The sequence below is a fragment of the Rhododendron vialii genome, chromosome 2a (genome assembly GCF_030253575.1).
Source record: "Rhododendron vialii isolate Sample 1 chromosome 2a, ASM3025357v1".
NCBI lineage: Eukaryota > Viridiplantae > Streptophyta > Magnoliopsida > Ericales > Ericaceae > Rhododendron > Rhododendron vialii.
Window position 1 is genome coordinate 35,000,235 of NC_080558.1, and position 16,407 is coordinate 35,016,641.

At 39.3% G+C, this 16,407-nt stretch overlaps 1 protein-coding gene and 1 long non-coding RNA gene across 2 annotated transcripts; both read right to left on the reverse strand.

Moving 5' to 3' along the window:
* Positions 1-776: 776 nt before the first annotated feature.
* LOC131312354 (probable methionine--tRNA ligase) lies at positions 777-15,500 on the reverse strand. Its single transcript, XM_058340056.1, has 17 exons — positions 15,200-15,500; positions 14,315-14,459; positions 12,201-12,354; positions 11,880-12,035; positions 11,281-11,511; positions 10,988-11,131; positions 10,693-10,783; positions 10,472-10,578; positions 10,259-10,373; positions 7,031-7,167; positions 6,843-6,908; positions 6,610-6,738; positions 6,379-6,522; positions 6,161-6,281; positions 3,624-3,859; positions 3,414-3,515; positions 777-1,295 (listed from the first exon to the last, which is right to left on the reverse strand). Exons 1-17 carry the CDS (start codon positions 15,330-15,332, stop codon positions 1,065-1,067), a joined length of 2,442 nt encoding a protein of 813 aa, XP_058196039.1. The 5' UTR covers positions 15,333-15,500; the 3' UTR covers positions 777-1,064.
* Positions 8,465-10,103, reverse strand: LOC131312363 (uncharacterized). The gene is made up of 2 exons (XR_009195851.1): positions 8,591-10,103; positions 8,465-8,504 (listed from the first exon to the last, which is right to left on the reverse strand). It is a non-coding gene; the product is annotated as an uncharacterized LOC131312363 (long non-coding RNA).
* Positions 15,501-16,407: the final 907 nt, after the last annotated feature.

The window sequence follows — 16,407 nt, forward strand, 5'->3', positions numbered from 1 at the left end:
TAGAGGAGGGATCTTGGCAGAAACACAGCCAGAAAATATCCAGCAAGTCAAAGAACCGTAGACTCCCTCCAAAGCCGCCAATGAAAACTCACTTATCGAAGTGGTTAGAATTATCTGACTACATACTTGACCTGTTGCTATTGAAAAGTTCACTGTTTAGCTGAGGACTCGAGGTGGAGAATCTGTTTCTCGGTCTTTCCTTCGGTCAGGACATTGTTGCAGATTACAAGGTTCAACTCATGTATTTGTGCAGGTAACAAGGTGGACGAGGGTTCATTACGCTTACTTCCAAACCGAGAACTGAAAATTCCTGTTAGCCACTATAAAGACGAAAGCTTCTCTGACTTAAAGGAGCATTAACTTATATCCTAGAAAATTTTCTGGGAAAAAGGAACAGAACAGTCGAAACAAACTTGGTAATCTCAAGGTGGAGATGGTTAAATGCGTAGTACAAATTTAACCATTACACTCATGTAGTAACCTAACGCATATCCAGCCTAAGTGGGTTACATCGTCTGTTACTTCAGTAGGAAAGCAACCAAAAAACTATGTAGAATTGATTCCCATATTCCACATACTCAAATCACTGGTTATCAGCCTCTTCTGACCTCCAACAGAGAAATGGATAAACATTAAGTGAAGTGCCATTTAAGCGCCAAGAAAAAATAAACAGAATTATCAACCAAGTAACCCCAGATGGTGTAAATTGGCCAAAAGGGGGTACAAAGAATGCCAACCACGTAGAGATGACCATACAATTCCCACTTAAGAGCAAATGATCATAGAAAATTCTATATTTCAAGAAAAAATGAATGGTTCTGAGACAGTCGTACAAAATTTGCAATCCCAAATTCAAGCAATCGCGATTGCAAGTAACATTCAAGAGCTGGAAAAACTCTCAAACGGTCCTTATATTCACTCAATATTAAGGGGGCTTCTATTAAGTATTTCAGAGACATAACTACTGGGACACACGGAGAGGAGCAAAAGGTTAAAAACTCCTTGATAATTTCTTCTTTCCTTCCTGGAATCAGCTGAAATATGCAGATAGATCGGTCTGCCCCCTACCTTATTGTGCCGCCACAAATGGATGAAACCTTGCACACCCCTGCCGATGTACTGAATGGTACATCTTTGTAGCAAGCAACGAGCTCCTTGTCAGTGTGAAGATCCAATTGAACTGTTTCCCATACCTTCTTCTTTGGGTTTAAAACGTCATCAGGACTACCTTCAAACCCAGGAAATGTTACTCTCTCTCCAACATGTGCAGATTGGGGTGGCTCAACCAATTCAACCTGAAATTGCACCAGGCATCAAATGTGATTGAGACTTCCAAGCAATATCTTGAATTCCAAACCCTCATAATAATGATGATAAAGGCACACGAATTTTTTTCGAATGGCGGGAAAACATACAAATTAACAGCCACGTATCAGTACTAGGACACGAAGCCACAATGTTAGCCCAAAGCATTTTACAAGAAACCAAACAGAATCGTTATGTTGCAATTTGAATTAACATCGTAACCCTTGAAGAAAAAGATGCAAAAAAATTGTAACAAGCATGTTCTACTATGAAAACTGCAACATCAAAAGGAGTATTTATTTCCATGGTCATCTCTTTACTACTGTTCAAAAGTAGACGACACCATGCGAAGCAGCTTGACACATGCATAAACTCGTTTACAAGTTAGATGCAATCCATGTTGTTTACCATTTGGACATGCAATTACTGAGGATAGGTGCAGCTTTTTAGAACTAAACAAGCACCCAAAAGAGGTTCAGATCCAGGCATTGGTTGCAAGGATTCCCCGGCCAGGGTCTCCTGAGATACTTGCATCAGTCATCAAAACAGAGATTTTTACCAATGCCACGTACATGTTACAAATACTGCATCTGTTCTCAACACGGGGAAATGAAGACACCCTAGCTTCAAGGAAAGCATTCAAATTACACTAGTTTTACAACAGACAGATGAAACTACCTATTGGACTTTAATCGGGTCAGAAGAGTGGAAAGCACAGGCATGTCTAAGCCTATGAGCGCCACAGCCCATCTGTCCATTGTGGTTGTCATTGAGCTCACAAAGCTGTGGCTGCATTAAAGACGTGCACTTGTCTTCGAGTAAGCAGTGAACTTATTCATTTTAGTTAAATCAAAATCTATCGACCAGGCAGTGAAGGGAGACTTAGCCAAAAATCCCTAATATTTACATTTTTTGAGCTCAAGGACAAGCACCACACCTTTTGCAATCAAACACAAGGACAAGTGTGCTGCGTGATTACTAAAATACACTTTCTGCAAAACTAGTGAAAGTTCATAATAATTGAAAGTTAGTGAAAGTGCCTAAAACCCTAGGGTACCCTATGAAAATGCCTAAAATCCTAGGGTACCCAATGAAAGTGCCTAAAATCCTAGTGTACCCAATGAAAGTGCCTAAAACCCTAAATCCTATGAAAGTGCCTAAACCACTAAAACCCTATAAAAGGAAAATGCACTCTAAAATCCTATAAAAATGCCTAAACCTTAGGGTACCCTACCCTACCCTAGGGTAGTTTTTCCGTGAAAATATGTTTTTGTCCTTATGGCTCGACAACTCAAAAAGTTGAAGGACCTCTACTGAAAACTATTTTGATGGCATCCTTCCCCTAAATGAAAACTATTTTATCGTACTTATGGCTAATTTTCCCGGCAGTGAATAAGCCCTGCCCCATCATGGTTGGGTTTTAGGCTTTCAGCAATGGACATGGAAGGATCCCCAGATTTCAGCTCCTGGGGGGCCAACATAATGTATTGAATGGAACTTGATTTAGAACTAGATTAGCTATCTTTTCCTAATCACTGTTTTAAATTGATTGAGATTTGAGATACAATTTTGAAATAGGAGAGAAACTTCGCAACTGTACAAATCACTCTTTTTACTCATTATGCAAATTTGAAAGTAACATTTTTCATTTTCATATCATAAGTGTATAAAACATGAAAGGGTTGTCTTGTAAATTAAAACAATAATGGAACAAGGCATTTTTTTTTGTTAAAAATGTTAAAAAATGGAGCGTGGAATCTATTCTCCTCAAAATAACCTAATTTGGGATTTGATATTTAACGCTCTACTTTTAACATTTCATACTTTCATTGAGAAAGAAAAGTGCTAGTGGTGTCAATAACATGAAAGCCTTTATGGTATCAATATTGAATGTGGGAAATGCAACTTTGCAGGGGTGAAAAGTAAGTTACGTTTCAGATATTGATGTTGGTAGGGGGCATATGCATCAAACGGTAGTTAAGTTGCTTGCTTCCATCACTTAAAAACTTGACATAATATTCCTCCTTTTCTTTCCATTTCCGGTCTCTCTTCTTTTATCCCATGCATTTGAAGGCTAGGCAAGATAATAGTAGAACTGTATTACTTACTTTAGAGTGATCACTGCTGGTCGCAGCAAGGACCATTGCTTGCGATTTTATACCCCGCATGGTTGCTGGCTTCAAGTTGCAAAGAACACATACCTTCCGATTCTGACAGAAAGGCATCATTGTTAGCTAACTATCAAAACAACAGGCATCAAGTAACTAGATAAAAGAAACTTATAGAACAGGGATTTAGAAAATCAGATAATGCAAAACCTGCATGTCTTCGAGTGGAATATACTTCACAAGTCCGCTAACCACAGTTCGAGGTTGTCCTTCACCCACATCAATCTCTTCAACATATAGAGAGTCGGCATCAGGATGTTTCTGAGCTTTCGTTATAAGACCAACCCGAATATCAAGTCTACAAATGGAAATTTCTGCTTCAGCACTGGCCTTAGGTTTGGCTTCAGCAGCAGATTTAGTTGGCCGTTGCTTCTTAACCCGTCCATCTGAAAACAATGAGACACATGAAGTAAAGAGCAATTTGGATCATTCTATTTTTCTCACCAGTTAAATCAGTATATTTGCAGCACACAGGAACAAAGGCAAAATATACATAACGAAATAAAAAATTAAATTTACTTGTTTACTCACATGCATCAATTATCGCGAGAAAAATAAAACATTATATTCAAAACTAAAAAGAAATGGAGCCAATTATCAATTTATCATTAAATAAGTCAAGGACAACATAATGTCCAAGAAAAAAATACTCTGTATGAATCATTTGCCTTAAAATACAGATCTTAATCAGCCAGATCCAGATGCAGATCGAATTGGACCCTTTCCAGCCAAAAAAGGTGTGCGCCTGGTAACCAAGGTTAAGCACCATCATTGCAATCTTTCCAAAAAAGATATCCGCATGTGGGTCTGACACACCCCACTCCTGATACAGCTGATGGGACAACTGACAATCATTTCGGAGGCGCATGTACTTAATCTCCTGCAGACACCCCTTTTGGTACTGCCGACTTCACGTTGAACACATATAACCCCGTTCCAAGATTATAGATCTGCTCGCCAATGTCCGGAGCCCAAGATCCTTGACATGTACGTTTTGGCATAAATGATCTTCTGAGAGCTTAATCTCTCTTGGATGTTAAACCACGTCTGAGGTGGCTGTTGACCGAGTTAGTGGTCGGAATTGGAAACTATAGACTAAATTGAGATGAATAGTCAATTGACCTTGGCCACTCACCGTATCTGATCCGAGGTAAATGCTGACTTTCCTTGGATTTTGACTTCTCTTGATGAATTTGTCTTCATCTCAAATTCTCAATTGCGTTTACTTAATGCTTGTTAAATACTCATTACTTTCATCTCCCACACCTTAAATTCATATTCATAGTTTGGTTCAATTTTGATTCGGTATAAATTGCTTAACCAATCAGGGACAGTTTTGTTATTTTGAAGTTGCTGGAATTAGGGTCCGTGAATGGGTCGTGCTGCTTACCCATGGGCCTGATTATGCTTATGGATCTGATTTGGTAACATATATAGGTTTTGAAGGTAAACCATTTAATAGTTTGGTTAGCTACTTGTTTATCCTAGTCTTATAGACTCTTAGCTGGTTTAGGAAGTCTCCTAAGTGTATAGACAATTTTAGATTAAAAACAAGAAAATGTATATACAAATCAAAAGCTTTGAAGCTTTCTTGCAAGTTGTGCGATGCAATTCTAACCCTTGAACCAAGGTGTGGTGCCCAGTTTCTAGGCATGATTCCTAATGCTTTTCATCTTCCTTCTTTTCTATTCGAGTATATCCAGTAAATTTACTAGTCCAAATTACAGTTAAAAGCACAAAAACTGCCAGGAAATAGCCCCCAACTTCTGGGTTTTCACTCCTAAGTCCCTAAATCAGTTATCCTCAATTCCTCACAACCCCTGGATTGGTACCAGAGAAAGAAGTTCCAGGTTTGACGTTCTCATATTGCCAAGACTCAATTGAGGAGTTCTTAGCATGCGATGATAGGACAGATGAACGGAAAACAATATTTACTAGGATGAAACTAGTAGGTTTGGGAAAAAAATTGGTGGTATGGTGTTGAAGACAACATTAGAAGATTGGAATAGTGCCAACATGGCTATGGAAAGAGATGAAAAAGCTTGAAGATCAAGGCAGAGAAATTATATCAAACACACCACTGGAGCCTCGCTTCTTGGTTTTTCTTTTTCTAGTTATAGACATTGGTTGGTGGAGGGGCTGCATCTTGGTATTGTGGCACATAGGCTGATCAATCATAATGATTCTTTGAGGGCTAGATTGCAACTTCAATTCTACGGAGGAATATATTTAACATAGGTAGCTCTAACCATCATGAGGCGGTCCAAGCCTAAGGGGATTAGCCGCATATCATTCTCTTACAGTATGTAGAGAGAGTAGAGAAAGAGGAGGATCCCACCATCCTCCCTGGCAATGATCCCAACCCCCAATGGATATTGGATTGAAGTCATCATGGCATCGAAATTTTGAAAGGTGTCTCATTGTTGGCTCGCTACAAAGCCAGGAAAGAATGTATTCGTTATACCTAACTACCTCTATGGCTGGTTTTATTTGTGTTTTGATCATAAACATGATCAGGGATAATCTGACGGGTTGTCAAAAAGTTAATTCCATTGCACCTTTGGGCACACAATTCCCATAAGTTCTAGAAACTACCCCCAAAAGGAAAAGATTCAGACAAGAAGACAAAGCTGTTGGATTTGGCCTTTACCAGAACAAACTACTGACAAATAAAGAAAGCTTCTAACCTGAAACTTCTGTTTTTTGTAATTTCTCAACGAGCTCTTTGGCTTCAGCTTCGGCCTTAAGAATCCTATCAGCTTGACTTCCAGCAAACTTCTGTCTAAACAACTCTACTTCTTCGTCTGTCTAATCCCCCTCAATTAACACCAAATAAGTAAGTGCTCAACAAAATCTACAAAACAACAGCTAATGAAGGGTGAGTGCAAAATAATAACAAAATTACCAGTTCCTTGAACAATGGTTCTGGCGTTCCAATTTTATGACCAGCAGGTAAGAACTCCCAGGGTCTCCTTGCCCTCTCAATATCTCCTTTTTCGTCAGAAAGCAAAACTTGTGTTTCAGGAGGCAAATTCAGCTGCTTAAGTACCTGAAATAATAGTGGAGGCAACAGCATTTATGGAAGTTCCTTATTAATTCTGGAAATGCTATGGGGAAGGACAGCCTGTGAATTTACCTCAAGGGAAAAAGATGGCATAAAAGGTTCTAAGAGACATGCAAGGAGATATACTAGCCCCGCTGCAGTCTTCATAACTACCGAACAGGAATGATAGTCCTCCTTGTAAAGCTTCCAAAATTTGCTCTCCTGTGGAGATTATTGCGAATAATTTTCATCTTAAGAGGGAAGGAAGAATGATAGAACTAAAATAAAATTTCCAAGGAAATCAGGATACAGATAAACCGGCTTACTTGCAGATAACCATTTCCCTCACCCGAGATAGCCATTGCAATCTTCAATCCTAGCTTCAGTTTTACCTAAAACAAACAGAAGCAAAATTATCATGCAAACAAATAGTGAATAATATTCGAGGAATCAAAGGCAAATTAAAGCAACAACAAAATATATAGGTAGGTAGAGACCGTAGAGTATCAGTCACCTTCTCCATGGCTTCTAAATATTGTTGTACATAATCACCAACTGTTTCTCCAAATGTCTTCGTTAATGGATGTGATTCGGCTCCTGGGGCTTCAGGAATAACAGAACAATATCCAACACCTTTACCGTCTTCAAGAGCTGCCAATTCACATTGTTGTGGAAGTAAGGTTGAACAACACAATTAGAAGAGGAAACTAAAAGTAGTTATCATTCTACCAATAAAAAAGCCCTCTGAACACCATTATAATATACCAACTAAAAAAATCTTCCTGGAAGGAAATAAAAAACAATTAACAACAAATGCAACCTGCATTTAAAGAGAACCAAAAATGGAGTAAATTGAGTATCAGACAGATCCCAAGGAGGAATTTTCCGAATTTTCACCAAAGTGTGAAATATACTAGTACGATCCCAACTATCTGATATAGGAGTGGTAACTTGTGATACTACGGCATGTGTCATCATACCTGAATCTAAAGGGTCTTCTGAGGGATCAACTACCTAAGCAACATCCTCTTAAACAAACTCCTCCAACTCATGCTCAATGGTCAAAGTGCGTTATCGACACCCGGAGGTGTAGTAACCCTACAGTTACAATGGGAAAGCAGGATGGATGAGGTAGCGGAATGAGAACTAGAGAAGAGACTCTTCACCATCCATGTTGGGGAATCTAGGGCTAGGACTGTTGTTACTCCTAGATGTGAATCAGGCAATTGAGATAACCGACCCTGATTGTGTAAACCCACTCAAACTCCCATGAGTGACGAACTTGGAAGATTTTGGTTCTCCCAATGAGAAGCGAATCATCCCAGTGCAGCAAGCTTATGGTATTTTTCTATCTCAAATGCCTTTACAAAAGCATCCTCCAGGGTTTAGGGAGGGTTAATATTGACATCTCTTTTAATCACAGGTTTTAGTTCATTAATGAACTTCGCAAACATTACACATGGTGCCTCTCTAATTTCACATCACTGTAGAAGTCAAACTTCCTAAGGTAAACAGTCACACTCAAGGAGAATTGTCGCAAATTAAGTCAATGGTCAAGTAGTTGCCTTCTATGGTAGGTGGGGAGATGTTTTCTTGTAACTTCTGTCTCATCGTCAACCCATACAGTTATGGTTTGCTCTAGATTGGTTTTACACTCCTTGCCAATATCCCTCAATGAGTTAAATCTCAGCCAATTAACAAACATCACGATTATTACGCATGACGCATTGACGCCTCTCTAATTTCACATTGTTGGACAAGTTTCTCAAATTTACTTAGGTAATGAGTCCCACTTTTGGAGAACTGTAGCAAATAAATCAACTGGTCAAGTAGTTGCTCCTACGGTAGGTAGGGAGAGAGTTTCCTTTAAAGTTCTCCTTTATCTCAACCCATAACGTAATGGGTCCCTACCTCAAATGCTCCAGTTATTTTTTATTATTGCCAATGGCTTGGCGGAGCCAAACAAGTTTTATTTTGGAAAATCGAACCTGTTGGTTGTTAGAAATGCCATACCAGTCACACTAGCAGTCCATGTCACCAAGCCTATCTGAGAAAGTGTCCAGATCCAACCTACCATCAAAGCTAGGGGCTTCGACCACGAGCTTTTATGTCATGTACTATGAAGCACGGATACTCCGAAACTAGTTGCGTAGGGGTATCGGATAGTTCTCCAATACCGATATGCGCCCGATACACCTCAATACAGCAAATAAGTATCTTGTATTTGAATTAAAATGTTTTTAATGTCAGATACACGAGAGATACAGGATACGTCTGGATATTTTTCAGGATACGGCGGGGTCTAAAATGAAATTTTTGAAAGAATTAAGTAAAAACTTTAAGGGGGAAACTGTAATAATACTATAAATGTAGAATAGAAACCCTAGAAAATTAGATAAGATCATACAACTGAGATTGAAATCAACACCTGAGGGTCGAGGGCTGAACCAGTCGATACTTCCAAACCCAGAAACCCTAGTCTCTCTGTGTGTCGATTTACCTTATATACACTGATGTATACGATATATACACATAGTATTCGAAAGTGGAGGATATGTAAATATAGCCTAGAGGATATACCCCTTAGTAAATACACACTAATTGACACCTTTAGTTTTTTTAATATGTACAAGTTGTAATATTATGTACTAGTAATAGTATGTATATATATAGGATAATACAGTAGCATGCACAGTGTCACTGATGTGTTGGGGGCATAGGACTACATACTGATGAGTGATATGTTAATTTTTTTATCCAAAATTCTAATTTTTAGACTGACAGTTACAAGAATGTATTATTTACACAACCGTATCCCCAACGTATCTGTATCCTATTTTTCTAGGCTTTGCCATATCGCCATATCCGTATCCCGTAACTGTGCCTCATAGGTCATGTCTTTTTTTATCCACTAGGAGATACTAGGGCTGAGCATGAGGGTGTCTAGGTTTAGAGTGTAAATGGCGTCCTCTTGGTACATACCATATGGTCTAGTTGGTCTATAGAACTCGTTAAAGTCATCCCCTCCTTTGCCTCAAAGACGTCCACTAACCCTAACGGCTCATTTGGCGGACAGATTAACTAAGAAGGGTGAATTAATTAAGGAGGGATTAACTAAGAAGGGGTTTTGATTGGTAGTTGAAATGGATGGACAAGAGTGGATGAATGAAGTGATAAGGTGAGAGTTTACATAGTTTCCCCCTTGTTGGGAGAGCTGTGAGAGGCACGTCCTAATTATGCCCACCTGGATAAGCTAATGATGCAGGTGGGGTTGGTTTTGTTAAGACCCCTGCAGAGGTCTCAAGCTCTCAGCTTACCTGCCGGATAAGCAATCCGGGTGCAAAGGGGGAACCAAACACCAAATATGAGTGAACCTGAATTAGCTTATCCCCCTCCTGCCCCACCAAACGGGCCGTAAGGGATTCCTATAGTCGCCCTTTTGTATCAATTGGTCAGCTAGAACAACCCTACTTCCCACATTCCGGACTCGAGTTTCTCTATTAGGGGTTGAAAGCCAAGTGGCTCTTCTTTGTACTTTCATACGTTGGAAGAATTCCAAGATTTGGGCTATTGGAAGACTATCAGTTTGACGACTATCAGTTTGACGAACACGGAGTTTCTTACACTAAATTTTCAGATAAAGCAGGTAATTGGTAGGACCAGAACATTATAAAGGCAAAATCAGAAATATATAACATAGAAACCACTATAGTAATGAAGGTTCATTTCCAAAAGCAGTTACCTGGATCCTTGGCAATAAAGCTCAAGACTCTATTGATGAAATTGCCTAAATTATTAAGCAACTCGCTGTTTAGTTTTGCTTGCAAGTCCGCCCACGTAAACAATGTGTCTGACACCTAATTATTGCATACCCAAAAGAATTAGCAATGGCAAGGTTGATGGGGGGAGAGAGAGAGAGAGAGAGAGAGAACTGTGTCAACTAAAAGAGCACAACCTCTGGCCTATTAGTTAACAAGTAATATCTCCATACTTCCACAGGAATGTTGGTATCTTTTGCATCGTTTCCAAATACACCTATGCCCTTACTCTTTGAGAACTTTCCTGCAAAGAAAACCCCAAAAAACATTGCAACAATGAGCAAGCACAAATGGAGTCATCGAAGGTCTTATTCATTACTCAACCACCCAATCAAAAGCAGAGTTCCATTTTAATGACCAGCTTCATAGTTCAAATATTCAGTAACACTTATTGTCTTCAACATAGTCCAATTTTCACCAGTCCCAAGAAGCGTCGACGGAAACATCACCTGGAAACCAATAACAAGTTACCTCAGTAGAATTTTAGCAAGTCAAATAAATGCAAGAAAGCAATCATGCCAAGTCATTGTCAATGATCACAACTATGACAACTCAAACCATCATCGCTTCTTCCTTGGAAGGTTTCCTACTTGTGTATGGACATGTGTAAATCCCAAATAATTTGAAATGGAACAGTTGAACAATGTGCTTACAGTGTGGAACGGCACATTATCCTTGCCCATGAACTGATAGAGCTCAACATTTTCAGGATTCTTCCACCATTTCTCCCACTCAGATGTGTAGCATGATGTGATTGAGACATATCCAATAGGTGCATCAAACCAGACATAAAATACCTAACCATTAATATTCGGACAAAATTTAATCACTTGGGAAAACCTGAAAACAGCTAATAATAGTTCAAACACTTCCTGTATGACCAAAGGAGAAACACCAATCTACAGATGGGAAATATTTCAATCAAACAGCATCTTTCATAATTAACCTTATCCTTGAAGTTATCATGTGGAACTGGAACTCCCCACTTCAAATCTCGAGTAATACATCGAGGTCTCAACCCTTCTTTTAGCCATGCATTTGTTGATTGGATAGCATTCTGACTCCATGACCCAGCCACTGACACGTGGTTTATATACTCTTCCAGTTTGTCCTTTAACAAAGGCAGCTCAAGAAACAAGTGGTTTGTATCCCGGATGCGTGGTGTGTTTCGACAGACCTGTGTAAAAGGCAAGCTCAAATATTTAGTTAGAGGAAAACTGAACCTCTAAATGGGATTTTTTTTTTTTTAATCTGACAAGTATATAATATCAACCATCCTCCTGAATCCTGATAGACAGCCACACATGTCCTTAGCTTTCAAAAGAAGACAAGAAATCAAAATCAGGTTACACTTATTCAGTTCTTTCTTTTTACTGTAAAATTCCCACTTCATTAAGAATCATGCAGGAGGGTCTCAGTTTTGGGCTAGGCTATCAGAGCTTTCCAGGTAAGAAGTCTGGAATCTGGAATCTGGGCCCAAACAGATCTCTTTGTGAAAAATAAGTACAATTACAAAATCAAACAAAAATGAAGAGATAAAGGCACCTTGCATTTAGGATCTTGTAGTTCTGTCGGATTTAATAGCTTTCCACACTTTTCGCATTGATCTCCTCTTGCAGAATCATAATTACAACCTTGTGTTGGGCACACACCCTCGACAAGTCGGTCAGCTAGGAACCTTTGGCATGTATCACAGTATAACTGCATCATAAAGCTATTCCAGTCAAATTCATTAAACAGATGAGATGGTGAATATGATTTTAAGACAAATTAACATCCGCCAAATTACAACTGAAGGAAAAAATTAGGACGTCAAACGAGTCCACCGCCAGAATGACAAGCTAATGTCATCGTATGAGTTCGAACCTGCTGCATTGTGTTTTCAGATAGCCAGTTATTCTCCAACAGCTTCATAAAGATTGCTTGGCAGACTTCAGTCTGTTGCGGAGTTGATGTGCGTCCAAATTCATCGAAACTTATGTTGAACCAGTCGTAGACCTCCTTATGAATTGCATGGTACCTACAAAGGAAATAAAAACAAATGATGAGATACATATGTATAATACCACACATAGGGGCAGCAGTGTATCTTAGAAGAGAATGCCTAAGGGCCAGCAGTGTATCGTAAAAGAGGATGCTAAATCCCATTTAGCAGCCTTTTCCAAAAATTCCCTGGAAAGGTGTCCCAGGCATTGGAGGACCAGCGCCCCTAAACATGGGTCGTCTCAATCTTTACTTCAGAATTTTTTTATGTTGTACTATTACTAATCATTTTTCTCAAGCAAAGAGTAAAATATGGCACACCATTGAGAATAATAAGTGATTTCCTGCAACTGTGCCACGCACGTTGAGGTTTTTGCAAAAATTACTACCAAAAAAGGAAAAAAAAAATACAGATTCTAAGATGCTAGAATCATGAAAATAAGGGCCATCCAACTGATAGAAATGATACCTTGCTTTGCTGTACTTACATGTCAGAGAAAATAAACTGAACAGTAGCCCAGGGATGACTAGGCAACTATTGTTGTTATAGCAAGCCCTCGAGACAGTGCTCTAACTCTCAAGTCTGATACTGATTTTGGCGTAGACCGTAGAGATAAAAATATAATCAAGGTACAAAGGCCAAGCTGAAGGATTAGTACAAGGGCTAGTAAGTTCGACAAAATGAAGGTGGGTATTTGGGGCTCCCATTGTCGTACGCAGTGAATAAGAACTAAAAAAATAAGGTAGATGCCTGAACAGACTAAACCATTTCCCCATGACATTATTTAGACAGAACAAACGACGGAACATTCAGACTAAACCATTTCCCCATGACAGTATTTAGACAGAATGAACGACACTCTAATGTTCTGTCAGACAATTACTTCCTATGCGATACTTTTACTAACAAACACAATAAAGTGCTTCTAACAACAGAGAGAAATCATACAAACAACCCAGAGGGAATAAAATAAACGAATAAAATCTATTAATCCACATGGTCTCCCTTGCCCATGTGAGGAAACACTGGCTAGTATCCAGAAAATAACCCACATGGGGACACGTTATAGGAATTAGGGGGGAGGGGGGGAATAAAAAATGGGTCTTAGGTCCATTATGTGAATTTCATAAGCCCACAAGTCCACCTATTAGTTTTGTAAGGTGTCGAGTCCATTTTAAAAAGTTCATAGTAGGCCCAGTCCACTCCCTAGGGTAGGGTACCCTAGGGTTTAGGTTCTTTCCTAGAGTTTTAGATTGCACTTTCCTATTATAAAGTAGGGTACCCTATGGTTTAGGCACTTTCATAGGATTTTAGAGCACTTTCATAGGATTTTAGGGTGCACTTTCCTATTATAGGGTTTTAGTGGTTTAGGCATTTTCATCGGGTTTAGGATTTTAGGCACTTTCATAGGGTACCCTAAGGTTTAGGTTACGCGTGTGGACTTGTGGGCTTACAAAATGTTGGGCTGGACTTGTGGACTTATGAAATCTCTATAGTGGACTTATCACCAAATCTCCCGGAAAAAAAAGGCCCACCAATACATATTTCAAACTAGTTCTCCACACTGTTTTTCAGTTTTACCCACTTCCAAAAACAGAAAGAAAAAAATTAATAAGTACCAACAAGTGCTAAATTTGGAATAATTTATATCCTCCAAAGATAAATTTAAGCAGCTACGCTGGTTGCTTGTTATTTTCAGCAATCCAACCAAATGCTAGAAATAACTTAAGCCACAGAGCGCATGCGTGAGTGCGAGTGCAATTTAAAAAATCCCGAAGTACTAAAACTCGCGAGAGCGAGGATTGAAAGTGCCAGAACAGAATGAGGATTAAGATTGGTAGCAGAGGGTCTTGTTGAAGAATTATGGGGGTAAGGTAATACCTATAGTGTTAGAATCGGCCTAATCTTGTTGCAAAACATCGAAATTCACTTCCACGTATTTAGCAGAATTCACAGCAACAAAAGGAAGTAGTGAGAAGTTTAAATCAGTAATTACTTGTCACATATCTGTTGAGGCGTGCAATTCTCTTCCAAGGCCTTGGTCTCAGTGGCTGTCCCGTACTCGTCAGTCCCACACATGTATATTGTGTTGTAGCCACGAAGCCGACAGTACCGTGCATAAACATCAGCACTCAACACACCTATCGGATCATATCAAACAGGAATGAACAAAACAACCAAATTCCAACACATATATTACTATTACAAAAGGACACCCCTTTTGGATGCGAACCAAAATTTTGGGCATGCCACATAGAGACAGAGCTATGTTGGGGCCCGGGGGCCCCCGGCTCCGACCCCAAGTTGTGAAAATTTTATTTCTTATATACCTAATTTTGAATATTATCGATAATTATTCATGTATAGGTATTTATAATCTTAATAATTTTGGTTTGATTTGATAAAAAATCGGTTATTTTACATTCTCAATTTCTTTCATAAATAAAAAATAAACACGTGACTATTGAGTAGCCTAAAGAAAAAAGCAAATTGATTGGTATACTTTTACTGCATTAAGCTAAAATCATTTCAATGTACAAATTTAATGCATTGGAAAGCCAAAGGTTCTGATCTCAATTAAGCCGTCCCCCCTAAGATCAAAATCCTGACTTCCGCAACTGGTGGAACATACTTTTTTTCCCAGATTACCCCTTCAACAACCAGAAGAAACTGCCAACAAGGGAGAGATTCTCTCTCCCCTGTTTTCTAATTTTAGATCAATATGGCGCTACAGATTAATCAAAATTCGTGATTTTCCTCTTTCTATTCGATTTGCCGTCTAGTATGCTTACATGCATGGCTCCATGTGCAAACATGTATGGCTTTATACATGTGTGTGTGTGTGTGAGAGAGAGAGAGAGAGAGATGTCGGGGTACTTACAGCCGATGATGTTGCCGAGATGAGGGACGTTGTTGACGTAAGGCAAGGCGCTCGTTATGAGGATGTTTCGCTTTCCCGGTATCGGAAGTTTTGGCACTTTCCGATCGCCGCCGCCGCTTGAGAGGTCCCCCATGTCTCAAATTCTAGGGTTTTTTTGAACTTCAGAGGTAACCTTAGTTTATTAGATTGTCCTGGCTTGTTGGGTAATTCGAAGAGAGAGAGAGAGAGAGAGAGAGAGAGAGAGAGAGATGACAGTGAAAGGCCTCTTCAGTCTACAGTCAAACCTCTGGAAAATTCTCCCTTTTTTAATTCAACCATCCGTTTTCTAGAGCACCGTTATTCGCAGCCCTTTATTTTCTTTCATAGCCCACTACATTTCGGTAAATGGTTGTTGAAAATCATAAATAACATTTCGGTAAATTGTTGTTGAAAACAAGATTATATTTCGGTAACTACATGTCGAAAATATGTTCAACTTTCGGTAAACAACTGCCGAACATACATTTTCGGTAAATATCTGTTGAAAAAAATATTCTATTTCGGTAATTGGATGCTGAAAATATATCTTAATTTCGGTAACTAATTGTCGAGTATAATTGAAAATTTTTAACGGGCTATGGGAGAAAATAGAGGGCTGCGAATAGCGGCGCCCGCTTTCTGTTCGGACCAGCACTAGGTTTTGCATTTTTAGGACTCATTATTTGCGTTTTGGTCCCTAATATACGGGGTGAATGCCATTTTAGTTCTTGATGTACGAATTGTAGACATATTATTCCCGACATTTGCATTTTGTATTGAACAGGTCCCGACTTGGACGGCGTTGGCCTTGTCCGTCAGTTGCACGGCCAATTACGATATGGGTTATTTCCAAGGACACCCCTTCAACTATCACGTTTTGTCAACATGATTCTCTCATGTTTAAAACTCATCAACCTCACCCCTCATCTATTAAAACTCATCAACTCTACCCCTTCCGTCCAATTATGTGAAGAAATGTTAACATCTTGAACGGAAAAGAGGTAACTTGGACAGAAGAAAAAAAAAATAGACCCAAAAATACCCTTAGCCATCTCCCATCTCCTCTCCTGTACCAATCATCTGAAATCGCTCACCCACCACCTACGCCACCACCTGCCACCATAAACCAACCACCATCTTCCCAACCTCAACCAACCACCACCACCACTACCATAACCAGCCGTCACTAC

Bases quoted from the DNA above. Each gene is read 5' to 3' on its own strand.
- LOC131312354 (XM_058340056.1), bottom strand. From the start codon at position 15,332: ATGGGGGACCTCTCAAGCGGCGGCGGCGATCGGAAAGTGCCAAAACTT. The intron at 11,132-11,280 runs GTTAATTATGAA...ATTAATGGTTAG, and splicing joins ATGATAACTTCAAGGATAAG to GTATTTTATGTCTGGTTTGA. The intron at 6,909-7,030 runs GTGACTGATACT...TGTTTGTTTTAG, and splicing joins ATTTAGAAGCCATGGAGAAG to GTAAAACTGAAGCTAGGATT.